Source organism: Anomaloglossus baeobatrachus, chromosome 8, assembly GCF_048569485.1.
Source record: "Anomaloglossus baeobatrachus isolate aAnoBae1 chromosome 8, aAnoBae1.hap1, whole genome shotgun sequence".
NCBI classification, from domain to species: domain Eukaryota; kingdom Metazoa; phylum Chordata; class Amphibia; order Anura; family Aromobatidae; genus Anomaloglossus; species Anomaloglossus baeobatrachus.
In genome coordinates this window covers 58,432,245-58,448,337 of record NC_134360.1, presented here as the reverse complement: position 1 = coordinate 58,448,337, position 16,093 = coordinate 58,432,245, and the positions used below count along the sequence as shown (strand labels likewise).

At 46.2% G+C, this 16,093-nt stretch overlaps 1 protein-coding gene across 4 annotated transcripts in view; it reads left to right on the top strand.

Moving 5' to 3' along the window:
* Positions 1–16,093, top strand: part of SEMA3F (semaphorin 3F) — an 85,685-nt gene that overhangs the window by 17,912 nt on the left and 51,680 nt on the right. For all 4 annotated transcript variants that reach the window (XM_075321681.1, XM_075321680.1, XM_075321679.1 and 1 more), the window contains exon 2: positions 8,270–8,394. In XM_075321681.1, coding sequence (XP_075177796.1) covers positions 8,286–8,394 — 109 coding nt within the window. In that variant the 5' untranslated portion in view covers positions 8,270–8,285. The remainder of the gene's footprint in view (positions 1–8,269; positions 8,395–16,093) is intronic.

The following is a 16,093-nucleotide window of genomic DNA, read 5'->3' as shown; positions in this document are numbered from 1 at the left end:
GGCCAAGTCAATCACCAGATCTTAACCCAATTGAGCATGCATTTCACTTGCTCAAATCCAGACTTAAGACGGAAAGACCCACAAACAAGCAAGACCTGAAGGCTGCGGCTGTAAAGGCCTGGAAAAGCATTAAGAAGGAGGAAACCCAGCGTTTGGTGATGTCCATGGGTTCCAGACTTAAGGCAGTGATTGCCTCCAAAGAATTCGCAACAAAATATTGAAAATAAAAATATTTTGTTTGGATTTGGTTTATTTGTCCAATTACTTTTGACCTCCAAAAATGTGGAGTGTTTGTAAAGAAATGTGTACAATTCCTACAATTTCTATCAGATATTTTTGTTCAAACCTTCAAATTAAACGTTACAATCTGCACTTGAATTCTGTTGTAGAGGTTTCATTTCAAATCGAATGTGGTGGCATGCAGAGCCCAACTCCACCAAATTGTGTCACTGTCCAAATATTTCTGGACCTAACTGTAAGCCCCTGCAGGATTTTTTTTTTTATGTATGCTTAACATATAAGCCCTTCTCCAAAAAATAGCACTAGTTGTAGTTCCATAATTAAGTATCCAAGCAGCTAAAAAAGTTAAAGAATACAGCGGGATTCTTCATCGCAGGAAGCATACCTCCCCAAAAGAAACAGATCCCAAACAATTGCAGTTGGCAAGTGCTGATGGTGGATGGGCCCTCACACAGAGATCTGCGTCGCTGTCAGGTCCCTCGCTGTTCCAGCTGCATTGCAGCTGCAGCTCTCACAAACAGATCAGATACCAGTATCACTCCGCGAGAGGTATACTGCTTCCAGTCACCAGGGGGAGCCAAACGCTGTAGAACACAGGGGGTCCTGACAGCAACACAGATTTGTATGTGAGAGACCATTCACTTGCTATCTCTAATTTGTTTGGGATCTGGTAACTGCAATTCTTTTAGGGGGTGTCTGCTTTCTTTTGGGGGTACACTTTGCAGTAGATAGAGAATAATAATGTTAAGCACGTCATTTAATCCTTTGTAAATATGGTCTGTACCCACCACCACTATAGGACTGGTTTTTTGCACCACAAGAATAGTAGAGCAGATAAGAAAATGTTCATCTGACCCAGTAATAGAAATAGCACAAAATGTTGATGTTCCAGAATGTGAAGACATGATTTAATTTTGAATAAATGTTGATATTTTTTTTTTGTTCAAGAATTAATTTTAGACTCTGTTTTACTTTTGATGAAACACGGGATATTTTTAGCTTCAGTGTAAATTATGTCATAGATATAAAAAACAAAAGTCTTAATGTGAATAGACTTGCAAAACCTGCTCATCTTGATACTTCGGTATTTTATAAATTGTACAGTGATCACTGCCATGTTGTCACACAACTGCTGTCCCAAGCTTGAGGGCGCCACAGTGCTATTTCATGCGTTTTGCTCATATACAGTGCCTACAAGTAGTATTCAACCCCCTGCAGATTTAGCAGGTTTACACATTCGGAATTAACTTGGCATTGTGACATTTGGACTGTAGATCAGCCTGGAAGTGTGAAATGCACTGCAGCAAAAAAGAATGTTATTTCTTTTTTTTTTTTAAATTTGTGAAAAGGTTTTATTCAGAGGGTCATTTATTATTCAACCCCTCAAACCACCAGAATTCTGTTTTGGTTCCCCTAAAGTATTAAGAAGTATTTCAGGCACAAAGAACAATGAACTTCACATGTTTGGATTAATTATCTATTTTTCCAGCCTTTTCTGACTAATTAAGACCCTCCCCAAACTTGTGAACAGCACTCATACTTGGTCAACATGGGAAAGACAAAGGAGCATTCCAAGGCCATCAGAGACAAGATCGTGGAGGGTCACAAGGCTGGCAAGGGGTACAAAACCCTTTCCAAGGAGTTGGGCCTACCTGTCTCCACTGTTGGGAGCATCATCCGGAAGTGGAAGGCTTATGGAACTACTGTTAGCCTTCCACAGCCTGGACAGCCTTTGAAAGTTTCCACCCGTGCCGAGGCCAGGCTTGTCCGAAGAGTCAAGGCTAACCCAAGGACAACAAGGAAGGAGCTCCGGGAAGATCTCATGGCAGTGGGGACATTGGTTTCAGTCAATACCATAAGTAACGTACTCCACCGCAATGGTCTCCGTTCCAGAGAAGCCCGTAAGGTACCTTTTTACTTTCAAAGCGTCATGTCAAGGCTCGTCAACAGTTTGCTCATGATCACTTGGAGGACTCTGAGACAGACTGGTTCAAGGTTCTCTGGTCTGATGAGACCAAGATCGAGATCTTTGGTGCCAACCACACACGTGACGTTTGGAGACTGGATGGCACTGCATACGACCCCAAGAATACCATCCCTACAGTCAAGCATGGTGGTGGCAGCATCATGCTGTGGGGCTGTTTCTCAGCCAAGGGGCCTGGCCATCTGGTCCGCATCCATGGGAAGATGGATAGCACGGCCTACCTGGAGATTTTGGCCAAGAACCTCCGCTCCTCCATCAAGGATCTTAAGATGAGTCGTCATTTCATCTTCCAACAAGACAACAACCCAAAGCACACAGCCAAGAAAACCAAGGCCTGGTTCAAGCGGGAAAAAAATCAAGGTGTTGCAGTGGCCTAGTCAGTCTCCTGACCTTAACCCAATTGAAAACTTGTGGAAGGAGCTCAAGATTAAAGTCCACATGAGACACCCAAAGAACCTAGATAACTTGGAGAAGATCTGCATGGAGGAGTGGGCCAAGATAACTCCAGAGACCTGTGCCGGCCTGATCAGGTCTTATAAAAGACGATTATTAGCTGTAATTGCAAACAAGGGTTATTCCACAAAATATTAAACCTAGGGGTTGAATAATAATTGACCCACACTTTTATGTTGAAAATTTATTAAAATTTAACTGAGCAACATAACTTGTTGGTTTGTAAGATTTATGCATCTGTTAATAAATCCTGCTCTTGTTTGAAGTTTGCAGGCTCTAACTTATTTGCATCTTATCAAACCTGCTAAATCTGCAGGGGGTTGAATACTACTTGTAGGCACTGTATTGTGCATAATAAGCATCAGACATAGGGTGTTCCGTTTCAACCCATAAAATGAAACCTAATTGTTTAATCCACTGGTTTAATCTCCATATGGCTAAGCTGCTCCAGTATTTACAGCAAATGACAAGATATATCACCACTAAGTGCCTAGATGACCCCGCTATCATCATTAATGTATTGTGTTGGTGTGAATGGTATGATGGATGTGAAGACTATCTCCTAGCGTGGACAGTATAACCAGTGTAAGCACATTTTCTCCTACTTTTTCCTTTCTATATATTATTTTAATCGTTTTTGTAATTTAATCCCCCAATAAAGCTCTGGATGTAGGACATGATTGCTCCAATGCCCACCATTGTTAGCTCACGTTGCCTCTTCTATCGAGGTCGCCACTGCTTTCTGACTGATGTTGAGGCATCACCCGTCAAGTGGGTTTCCTCTACTTTATGTAAGTGAGACAGGCTCGAAACACGTCAGGTTTCTGTATGCCTGTATAACAAACTCGCTGTAGTACCAGGGCGTTGCCCGGGATAGTAACTGTCTCTCTTCGAGTTTGTCTGTCTGTCTGTCTGTGTCTGTATCAGTCTCTCTGTCTGTCTCTCTCTATCTCTGTGTCTCTCTCTTTCTCTGTCTGTCTGTCTCTTTGCCTGTCTGTCTCTCTCTATCCGTCTCCCCACCGACATCATATTACGTCACACATAAGCTTCTTATACTAACAGTTTATTTTGTTCTTAAAGCAACCACTGACAGTTGCTATTAATAGCCTGTAGCTCCCACCTCCATTCGGTTTAATGGAGGTAGGATTTTGGAGAGCAACTGTAAAGCGCGAGGTTAAATTTTCCCGTCAAAACATAGTCTATGACGTTCCCTGAGTCACATGGAGTGTCTGTGCAAAATTTCGTGATTGTACACGCGATGGTGCAAATTCCTTTAGCGGACACGCGCGCGTGCATGCATACACATACATACCCTGAGCTTTATATATTAGATTATAATGAAGCAATAGTAGAGACTTGTTTTACGCTTTTTACCCACTGCTTGTGGCCACGTAGACCTGTCCATATCGTGAATGGCGGTGAAGATCTTTGGCCACCATCATCATATGAAGTTGCTTGATTTTGGTTGTCACTCGTTACTGATCTAAGACTATTAGCATCAGTGTGTAGAGCTGACCACAGACGTCTCTAAACTACTGGTCTTCCATAACGTACGGAGCTTGATGAGGTGGGTTTTGAGCCAAGACACACAGCGGGACCCCGGGGACCACACATCCAGTGGCTCTGACATCTACTCTGGCTGTTACTGTTCTGTGTGGATTTTCACCTGGTTGCACCTTGTCTGTTTTCCATCAGCAGTCACGTCCGCCGTCTGTCACGTTCCTGCGGCGTCAGACTGTGCCGGCGCTCTCTTTCGCTCGTTCTTTCTTCTCAGCCGCTTCCCGTCCATCCTCCTCCCTTCTCGCTGTTGCCTATTATAAAGAACCTCGTTCAAAATATCAATTAACCGGCAGCTACAATAAAAAATGGTTCCTTTGTGAACCCAGCGCGGCGCTGAGTTGTAAGAAAATCTTTTATGGAACTTTTTTTTTATTTCCTTGAAAACGCATTAGCCTTTTTGCTTAATAGCAGACCTGTTACACACGAGCAGCAGGGATCACCGCTCCGGCAGGCGCGGGGTTAAGCGGCCAGCGGTGTGAGGTTACCGGGCAGCACCGGCAGCATTAAACAAACATTCCCGCTATGAAGCTTATGTGTTTTACACACTCAGTAGGGAATTGTTATGTTGGAGATGAGAAGACAAGAGGAAGTCAATGGAGGAAGCTTGATGAAGGGACACTGAGAAGACGGTCGTGTTTATTTATGCATCTGCTCATTTCTGTCACTCTATAGTCACCGCGTGGCCGATTCTCAGCGAAGCCAAACCAAACAGTGAGGATAGCGAGCCCGCGGGAGCCAGGCCAGATGTGAGGCCGCCATTGCCCGGGGAATACTATGCCTTCCAACTCATAAAGAAGCAAATTGGACTCTAGTTCAGGAGAACGTGGTTCGAAATGCATCAATGCTTCAATACATTTTTCAGTTAATTTGCAATTGGCTTTAATAGTAACAGAAATCCCCACCAATATAGGATAGCGTGAACCAAGACTAATAGCCGGGCAGGAAGCAAGCGCCACTTGTGTGGCAGTGATAAGTGGGACTTACCCAGAGACAATTGAGGTGCTAGCGGCCGGGGGACTGAGCGTGTCGCCCCTCACAAACCAAATAAAAGTCTAAAAAATATGGCACTGACCCTGAACTCTTCCCCCAATAGTAACAGAGGTCACACACCACAAAGGGTCCGAGTCAGTCAGAGAGCAGCTCTCCATCACCCGGACCCCTCATTGTCTGAACTGTACATGGGACTTTAGAGAGGCCGTTTGTCCACCTAGGAACAGCTCTACAGCTGCCGCAACATTATTGGATATCCAGTCATCTATTATATCACCACTCATTCATTTACAGGGTCTCGCTGCACCTGCATGACTCTATTCATCCTGATCTAGCTGATGCATGAGAGAACTGCAGAAGAGGCAGTGTGCTTAAAGGGGTTGTTCAGGCTTTTAGAAAAAAAACCTAAACAAATCTTCCCTTCAGCTGACTTATCTGTGTGGTCACCCAGGACTGACGCAGTGCAGAACAATAACTTGGGTGCACTTACATTGGACGGCAGTCAGGACCGAGCGTTCTTGGTAAATTGGCGTGTCTGAACAGGCTGCTAGTTGCAAAATATTTGTGTGCAATGATTTTGACCTTTGCGTGAGGGTACTCTAGCGTATAAAATGGACGAGTGCAATGTGAGGAAATAACCGCATTGTGAAAAAAAAATTAATTGCACTCGGACCAATGTTAGAGAATGAGGCAGAGCAGATCTGCAAGTTTGTCCTCAACTCAAATCGGGACTAACTTAATCTCAACCCTATTTTAAAATGTGCAATTTTTATTAATATTCATTAAAATGTACCCACAAACAGACACACAAACATATAAATGAGAATGGATCACGTTATCCTTGTAAATAACCAAGGAGTTTTATATACACACTCACTTTAGGAAAGGGAAGGGAAACTAATATAGCCCTATAAGGGTAGTGTATCCCTACCTAACAACGGAGGGTATGACACCATAAGTTACCGGGCGTCCCCGTTCCACGTCGGCTCTCCCTCTACCTGACCCTGATATAGGGATGAGATGGAAAGCCCTATAGTGGTGCTTGCACAGTACAATATATATGAGTTCCCATTCTCATTTATATGTTTGTGTGTCTGTTTGTGGGTACATTTTAATGAATATTAATAAAAATTGCACATTTTAAAATAGGGTTGAGATTACATGTTAGTCCCTTTTTGAGCACTCTACCCATCTATTTAACTCTGTTAGTTCTCAACTCAAATCGGACTGGAACTCATCTATAGGACACGACTCGTTAATGGGTGCAAGGAAAAGAGCAGTCGACTTGCGCGTGTTTTTTTGTGGCGTTTGTTTTTTACGGAAACATTACCATTCGGTAGCATAGGACACTGTAAATGGTCCTGTAAATGATCATAATAGCTGCTGAGAAAAAGACTCATGGCATACGGAAGTTAGGCGAGAGAAAAATCACCACGGAATATCAAACAGATTCCACTCATCTCACTTTTCTGGATGAAGATGGGACATTTTTTGGAGGGTTTTTATACGCCAGTGTGAGTGCCCTAAAAATAATAGTTCTCACCAGCACATTGTATTCGAGAGCTGCACCAAGCCCAGTGATATTCTATATACAGTACACAGGACAGGTTACTAAGGAATGTGCGATCAGTGTGCGAACAGGCTATTACTAGGATGATCGAATACCTCAAATATTCGGCTTCGCAAATATTTTCCGAATAGGTCGCCGCTATTTGACTATTTGTGAATATTCGATGCGCAATGTAAGTCTATGAGAAACCCAAATAACAACTATTCAGAATTATTCGGGCTTCCTATAGACTTACATTGCATATCGAATATTCGCATATTGTCGACCTATTCGGAGGTATTCGATCATCCCTACCTATTACCTGACCACCGATCGCCTTATCGCTGGTTATCGGCAACAGGTTGGCAAGTTTTAAGCCCAAGCTGAGTTTTCCTATATTCAGGCAAAGGTTGGTTCACTGCCCTGGCCAAAGCAAGTTGTCCTCAATTGTCCCCCTGACTGGAGTTCTCCTGATGCCCTCGAGGGCACAGTTAGGGACCTGCATTCTTGCTCCACACACCTTTATATTCGGGATTACCTCTTGTCGGGTCCTGGAGTGCTGATCAGACAAGTCAGCAGCGATTCCAGGCCCTGTGTCATTCATGACTCTTGTGTTGCTTCTAAGCTTTTAATTACATGGTTACTTTTGAGAAGAGTTTGGCTAATTTCCGCCATCTAATGTCTTCGGCACACCCCGGTGTGGCCATGTCAGAGCTGGCTGTTTGCTCTTGTAAACCCTCGCACCGTGTGCTCCAATCTTCCTGATTGAGAGGGAAGCGATGATTGGAAAGGTTGATGTGAAGAAGACGACAGGTGTTCACTCATCCAATTATGAAGCATTTTACCCGGAGGAGATGTCATCAGGACTTCATTCTACACTTTATTAATATAGATCGTGAACAACCCTCCAGCATACAGCCTTCATAGTGACAAAGGGTAACGCCGCCCGTAAGCTAGAGTGCCCCCGCCGTGCCTATACTGCAGATCAGCTCTGGAGAAGCGTCCCCCATTATTGACAACCAGCCGGCATGTCCTGTTGTCGGCACTGAGCATTACGCCAGGTGTATATAGGGTATTAGTGACTTTACTTCACGCAACTGAATCTCGCCTGTTTTTTGTGTTTTCTCTTTCTGTCCTCGTTCTTTCTTGCGCTGAACAGCAGTTGTCAGGGTCAGGTATTACCCAGAGGTGTCTGTCACATATTTCTAAGAGCCTCCTGTAGTTTTTGATGTGAATACAATTGAATCTAGTTTAATATTTGCCCCAGGTGTAAGAACCATCACACCCCTCCCAAATATGTGCAGTCCGGAGCGGGGCATGTTCTGCACCAGCGGTGTCAGCGCGGTGTAATGGATGAGCCGAAGTTTATTAGATTTCTCCTGCAGGAGACCTCGCAGATAAGAGTGAATGGAGTGACTGTGATGAGACGGGCGCAGCCGCCACGTCTTTGGTTATTTCATGGGTTCATTTCTTTTTGTGTTTTCTTTTGACAGGATCCCGCTTTGCGCCATGCACCCTCTGGACCCGCTGATACTCTCCTGGATCCTGCTGAGTTTTTACCACACCGTTGCAAAGGATATTACCCCTCCGACCCCCCGAGTGCAGCTCTCCTTCCGAGGTAAGACCGAATCTTTTCCAGCGCTGAAGAGGTTAATCCTCCATTTGTTATGATCATTTCTCAGCCGCTCTGCGGGAGCTTTTCCGGGAGGAGAGGGGCGATTATAGGAGGGAGGGTCAGTGCAATCAATGCAGGTTATGAAATCAGGAGAGACCTGTCTGTCATGTCGAGTGCCTATTGGCGTTAACACCTTGTGTGCCAGGTAGCAGCACATCTAGGTTAGGCTCATGGCATAGCCTAGCGCTAATATTACTGTGCACATGTTGCATCTACTTATTCCTTGTAAGCGTGAATTCGCACATGGCAGATTGTATGCAGAATTCACATGTGGATTTATGGAGGTAAAATCTGCGAGTGGGGGAGATTTTACCGATGTCTTTCACATGCGGCGTCATTCTTGTTCTGAGTTCTGACGCACATTTCACCACTAATGTAGCGGTGAGGAAATCTGTGATGACTTCACATGTTATATCCAGCAAGTGAAAAATGTCAGCGTATAGATAAGATCGTACCCCAATGCTAGGGCTACTTTGTGACTTTGCCCACAACAGCAGCCCGAACCGAACCCAAGGGTACCGCAACAAGGCAGTCCCAACAAATCGGACCCTGTTTTTGAAGTGTGGCACAGCAAAAGCTGCCTTAGTGCCGTTTCACACATCCGGCATTTCGCTGGATCCGGCACACTCCAGTACAGTGTAATACAGTACAATGGCATTGCAGCAACCTCCGGTCACATGCTGTCATTGTCCTTGTCGATGCCATTGTACAGTATTACACTGTACTGAAGTGTGCCGGATCCAGCAATCCGGCGAAGTGCCGGATGTGTGAAACGGCCCTTAATCTTAAGGCCCCGTCACACACAGAGATAAATCTTTGGCAGATCTGTGGTTGCAGTGAAATCATGGACATATTGTTCCATTTGTACACAGCCACAAACCTGGCACTGATTGTCCACAATTTCACTGCAACCACAGATCTGCCGCAGATTTATCTCTGTGTGTAAAGTGGCCTTCAATGTTGTGCAGCCTTTCTATAAAGGACCAGTAGCCTTCCCCGTGTGCAACATTATGGAGGGAGATGGTGGATCTACAGACTTATTCCATGTCTGTGTCCATCCCATTCATCTTAGTGGATTTGTTTCTACATCAAGCACACGTCTTCCATGAATGTAATGGAAGTTTCTGTGAATTTGTTGTCCAGGTGTGTGCGCAAAAGTGGGAAATACACAGCAGCAGAAGTGGATATCGTTGTGTAGCTGCTGCAGATTTGCCGCACATCTCACCCCTTGCGCTGCATTTAAAGTCCGCAGCGCTTGTGAATCTCCGCTGCAATTTTTTGTGGTTTTTTTTGAGTGGATGAAATTGTGTAATCCGATTTTGTGCTGCTGTAATGCGCTGTAGATGGCGCGGCCGATCCTCCCTGTGTGTACATGCACTTATTCTATAAGAGACTGTCAGTCACAACAGCTCAGTGAGTGGAGATAGTAAATAGCCTAAAATGCCATATTGCTGTACCGTTCCCTTATTACCTGCTCCTGATGGCGTTGTGTCACCAACCATGACTTTGACCTTCTCGCCAGAATGGGAGGGGACGGGGGACTAGTCCAAGGGCCTCATTTGATTTAATCTCTGCTGGATTTTCCGCTCTGCTGAAAGGTAGAAGCCTGAATGTAGTGAGTGGGGATAGAGGAACGGAGGAAAGAAGGGACTGACCTCCACCAGATTGTAGAGCTTTGCAGCGACCCCTTCTGATCTACACTCCCTCTAGTTTGGACAATACTCGCTGACATCCGATAATGTAGCGAGCTCACGTTATGGTTTCTCATCTGCCTCCAGTCATCATGATATAATAACTTTCATTTATGTGTACAAGCTACAGAAAAGTCCCCGGATCTCCATTATCTGCCCCGGTGCAGCGCTTTCTCCAGCGTAGTCCCCGTGACTCATCTCGCTCCTGGCTGATATCGTATAATTAATCCTTTGGTTCTGTCTCTGTTACGTTTCCACTGTCTGCTCCTTCCCTTTTGCTTTAAAAAATGGGGCTCCTGTTCTATGAATTGGGGTCCGCTGCCTGGGTTTCCAGCGTGTCCCCCTCCTCTCCCAGTCGCGTCTCCTCCTTACCCCCCGCTTCCTCGTCTTTCAGCATGCTCTTCTCCACCTCCCTTCCCTCCCGCTCCTGTAATGACTGAGTGTAGGGGGTCCCCTGACAGCCGCAGTACAAGCAGGTATAATTATCTGCCAATCTCTGGGCTTTCTCTCCCTCTAAGAGCTGCTTGTGGCTCACCAACCTCCCCAACCTGATATTAAGCAAATGAAGCCCCCCTCCCTGCGCCGTCTCTTCCACATCTGCAGCGTGCAGTCCAGGTAAATGGCTCCGATTCCTACAAGCGTCGTCTTCTCTCTCAGTTGGAGGCAATTACTGGAATCTGTACGCTGGTTCTTATCGGTCCTGTGGCCACGGATAGCGCAGTTCGCTGTGTGATACAGCAGCTCGTTAATGAAGGTGGTGCATTATACATGTGGCCCCATATACTGCGGTGTATATATGTGTCCTGGCGGTTTTCAGTGTTCGCCTCACACACACAAACTGCGCTCCACCCCACAAATGTTTCTGCTCACTTGGTCCTTTTCCAAAATTCCTGGTAAGTCTCCATCTCTGCAGGACTGTGTGATTTCAGAGCCTCCTTCTTCCCGCTGCCTGTACTCCCCATCACCCCCTTCTCTTCTCTTCCCCCTAAATCGTGGCTTTGCTTCCTCCCTCCTGTGTTTTACCTATTCCCCACCCCCATACTTCCATCCTAATAAAACGAGCCCTGGCTGCTCCTGGAGGGGCTGTGTACTTGTTATATCCACGGGTGAAGTCCTGTGTGTCCCCAGGTAACACTCCACATATGGCGCCACACGTGTGTGTGTGTGTATGCGGTACAGGGTGTGATATTCCTACGGGTAATCCCAGGCATATGGCTGGATGTGGAGAGGTAATTTTCTGCATATGCCGTAATATCCCTTTAGGAAATGCTGCACATATGCTGTCATATTCTTAGAAGTAACATTCCACATGTGCCGTGATAATGCTGGAGATACTACTCGGGGATACTTGTCCTAATACTCTGCATGTGGTGTCGGCTCTGCCAGCGGAGCGGAGGAACGGGCGTAGCTATACGGTTCCACATATGCTGCAGTAATAGGATGCATATGGACGATATCCCTATAGAGAGTCCGCACAGCCACGGGGGGAGGACCCTGCGTCTCGGAAAGTCTGTGGTTTCAGGTTGAGTGGACTCTTGTCTCCTCTCCTGCTTTCACTGTACATTAGGCCCCTCTGTGCCCTAAACCCCATTAACCCTTTCCCCACAATGGGGCGTGCCGTATTAATCCTACTTGTGCACACTTTCACATATCTAGCTTTACTCTGTCTTGGTTTTATTTTTCTTGGATTGTGCATTTTATGATTTTCTTTTTACCTCTGTAGTAATGGCAGCGGAGGTGGGTGCGGGGCACGCGCAGCCTTTTATTGCTTTCTCTGGATGCCAGCCATGCGCTGCCATTCGGTGCCACACGAGCCGCAGCCAGGTACCGCTGCCTCCAGAAGAAGCCCCAGCGCGGGATTATTGACTATAAACACTGTAATGTCATTTACATGTTAATTATCTCCCGAGCATCACAAGACCATAATTAGAAGCTAATTGACACAGACAAGGATGGTAATGGGTTTTCCTGGCACTGATTTCCTATGGGTACCAGCGGGATGAGGAGCGTGCGACTCCCCGATGCTTCTTAACCAGTTCACGTCACGAGCTGCGTTACCTGTTAACCCTTTACTACCAAGGTCAGCCAGAACGACTATGCCCTGCAGTAATTCGAGGAATTAATAAGCCACTTTTCACGATCCCCTTTCAGACAACTGGCCCCATACATTTCTCATTCCCTTGTATATTTACTTTGTGCGTCCATCCCTTTCCACTAAATATGGCGGCCAGCAGCACAGATGGTGCCCAGTCCGGGTGACTCATTGCCCCGTGGTTATTGATAACCGATGTTCGCGGTCGGATTATTCAATGATTGCAATGAGATGGCAGAAAATGTCGAGGACGGGCGAATCTCTGCAGTGTAAATACAGATCTATATTCGTAGAGGCGCGAGGATGTCCTGTTTATGGCCGGACAGGACGTGATAACATGTAATAAATAACACAGATATTTAACAAGCTGCAATTTGTCAGGGCTTCTGCCCCGTGGACGCTGCTGCACATCTCGCCTGGTTTTGTGCCTGGGGCGGACTAGCACCTGGGCGAGGTCACAGGTCACAATTTGGCTTTATCTGACGTCCATCATCCTACTTAATCCCCGTGCACTGGACCTTGGCTCTGTAACGATTGCAGTGGGAGTGACAGCCGCCAATCACCCTCCAGCCGATCAGACTCTGCATTGTGTCACATCAAAGGGGCGAACCATGAGGAAGGGTTAAGCGAGTGGGTGTCACCCATCTGTCAGCCCGTCACCCACATTATGCCCCGGCTTACAGCGGAGGCCTGCGAGTTAGAGTAGGTGGGATATGGATGTGAGTTAGTGAATGACCCCCTCTTCGGAGGCCATTCAGGTCAGAAGTGATGAAGTGCTAGGTAATCTTCTTTAGAATAAAATTAGCATATGACTCCGGTTCGGAGGGGACGACGCTCTAATGTATTCTCTGCCGCTTCAGTAACCCCCGACCGCAGCACAAACATCCCCTATAGTGGCAAAAGACACAAAGGGAAAATGCAAGCCAGCGAATTAATAAGGTGTAATGCAGCGAGCGCTCGGTCCGGATATTGGGTATAGCTCCGAATAACCTCCCACAGCTTCTTGAGCGAGTCCCCACGTCAAATGTGTCGTGTACGAGTGTAACTCCATTGTAATAATTAATGGTGACCCCCACAAGTGTAAAAGTTACCTTGGGGCAGTAGTGACCCCACAAGTGTAATAGTTACCGGGGGGCAGCAGTGACCCCACAAGTGTAATGGGTACCCAAGTATAGGGGTGACCCCCACAAGTGTAATAGTTACACAAATAAAGCAGTGACCCCACTAGTGTAATAGTTACCCGGGGGCAACAGTAACCCCACTAGTGTAATGGTAACCTAAAAGTTACTGGGGGCAACGATGACCCCACAAATGTAATAGTTACCCGGGCGCAGCAGTGAGCCAACAAGTGTAATAGGTCCCCATGAGGCAGCGATGATCCCTCTAGTGAAATAGTTGCCCAGTGTGGACCATGCAGAGTGCTGGTAATATGAGGGGTGAAACGTGATGACCACATTCCAGCGCCCCCACATTTGTGGATACTGATCTAGTAAGTGAAATCTCAGCTGCTGGCGGTGCTCCGCGGTGGATAAATGATGATGTTTATCCAGCGCTGTCGTCTAGGCCCAGGCTCCCTCTCCCGCTGTGTAAGGTCACATTGCTGCGCTGCAGTGTCGGGGGGGCAAACGCAACCTATATTGGGCTGAGCCTTAGTATAATTTCCGAAACTGCAGGGGAAGATGGGCGATTTTGTTTTCAATGAGTCCCCATAATTCAGGTCAAAACCTAAAAAAAGGCACGTTTAGAAGTTCTGTGCAAATGTGGGAAAAAAAGACTGAAAACAAACCGTGATGTGAGAACTACAGAGATCCCACTGACTACCAAAACCACAGGACAGGGGCATCCTAGTGACAGTGCAGGTGGGCTGTGGACATCTGGGTGAACGTCCATACAGACTATCAGGGATTCGTTCACACCTGTGACTATATCCCAGTAATGGTCACTAGTCGCTGTCCCCCATGGTGGATCACCTACAAATGATTAAAAATAAAAAGCTCCATGTAAGATGTGACTCCAAAGGTGGGGGTGCACAAACTTTACACACTAAAACCCCGTACAGGTGTCATGGATCCGCCATTCCTCCATCTTTGGTTCCTGGTTGATGTGCGGCTTCCCGAGCTGTTTTTCTTGTGCTGCATATTTCCCGTCTCCTCAGCATGAGCTGATTATCTCTGAGTTTGCCCTGAAAAGATAATTACCTGCCAGGAGAGATCCTGTTTGTGTGTGCAAGCAAGCATGAGTGTGTTAATCTATGTGTGATTGAGCCTGGGCTGGCTGCTGGAAACTGTGTGTAGCAGGTGAAATAAGTATTGAACACGTCACCAATTTTCTAAACAAATATATTTTGTCCGGTGCTATTGATATGAATTTCTCACCAGATGTCGGTAACAACTCATCCAATCCACACAGGTAAAGAAATCAAACCACAGATGTCCATAAACTTAGTGATGTGTATAATGAGAAATAACACAGGGAAAAAGTATTGAACTCTCTTAATGAAATTTATTTAATACTTCATACAAAAGCCTTTCTTGGTGATAACACCTTCAAGATGCCTCCTGTAGGAAGAAAGTAGTTGCATGTATTGCTCAGGTGGGATTTTGGCCCATTCTTCCACACAAACCCTCTTAGGCGGGTGTGAGGTAAATCCGGAGATATGACGATAAATCATGACATTCAAGTCATGTCAGGAAGCCCTCTCCTGGTGTCACTACCCCCTTCCCTTCACACAACTGGTTTAGCAACAAATCCATGGCCATGTCCTGTGATATGGAAATTAGGTGGCTTTAGGACAATGGATACAGGATGACTCCCTGCCGTCACCCTGTAGTAGGAGCTGCTAGCTAGTTAGCAAGGCTATGGAAATAGCCAGACAGAACGACTCCAGTAAAAAATGGTTCATATCTCGCAAGCCATATCTCCGATAAATATGGCAACCATAACAATGGTGTCTCCGCATGTGGACGATGCTGGCACACCCTTTTTATGGAAGTAGGACATTGGGAAACACACCAAACGTGATATCAGCCATATGGGAACTCGTAGACAGGTCATGAGTCCCCTCGTTCTGCAGCTAAATTCATAACTGTCACAATGAGAGCATTGGCGTCCGTCTACGACGCTCCCAGGCACAGTTATGGCCAAAATCCCCTTTTCTGGATAATTCTGATCCATGCAGGGGGAGTGGCAGTGCTTCCCCGTGAGGTCACTAAGGTAGGAGGAGACCTGGATTTGCCCAGGTTGATAACCCTGCTTCGGCCATTTTCCAAGGTTCTTCTCGCTGGGGGCACGTGCAGGAAACATCTGTGGGAGTTCCTGGAAACCTGGTCTACAGCGCCCCCCTGTGGCCAGACGCAACAAGGTAACTGCTGGAACTGTGTATGCCTGTTTGTAACCCATGCTTTGACTGTAACTGTACTCTGACATAACTGTATATTCTGTAGATTCCCTATTGTATATATTGTAGTTCTAGTGTGCTTTAGGCTGATTAAAGTATATAATTAATCTTGGGCTGTTCTGTTATCTCGATCTTGAATCCCACGTCTGTGTGTTCGGCTAATAGTTACCGTAAATCGGTTGGTGGCAGCGAGTTGTGCCAAGGATTATTGTGGGGAGGCCAGTGAGATTCGGGAAGATATTATATATTCCGCCCGCGGAGGTCGGGGGAATATATACCTTACTCTCACCGGGGACCCTTCAATAATCGGCATAAGTAGTATAGCGGCCTCCTTGCTTATTGTCGGGCAATTCCATAATTGGCCTGACTATAAGAGGGGCGCTAGAGAGCGCGTCACGTGCTCTGTCTGTCGGTCGGGAGGTATAAAGTAGGGGTGACCCCCACTTGTTACCCCCCGATTGT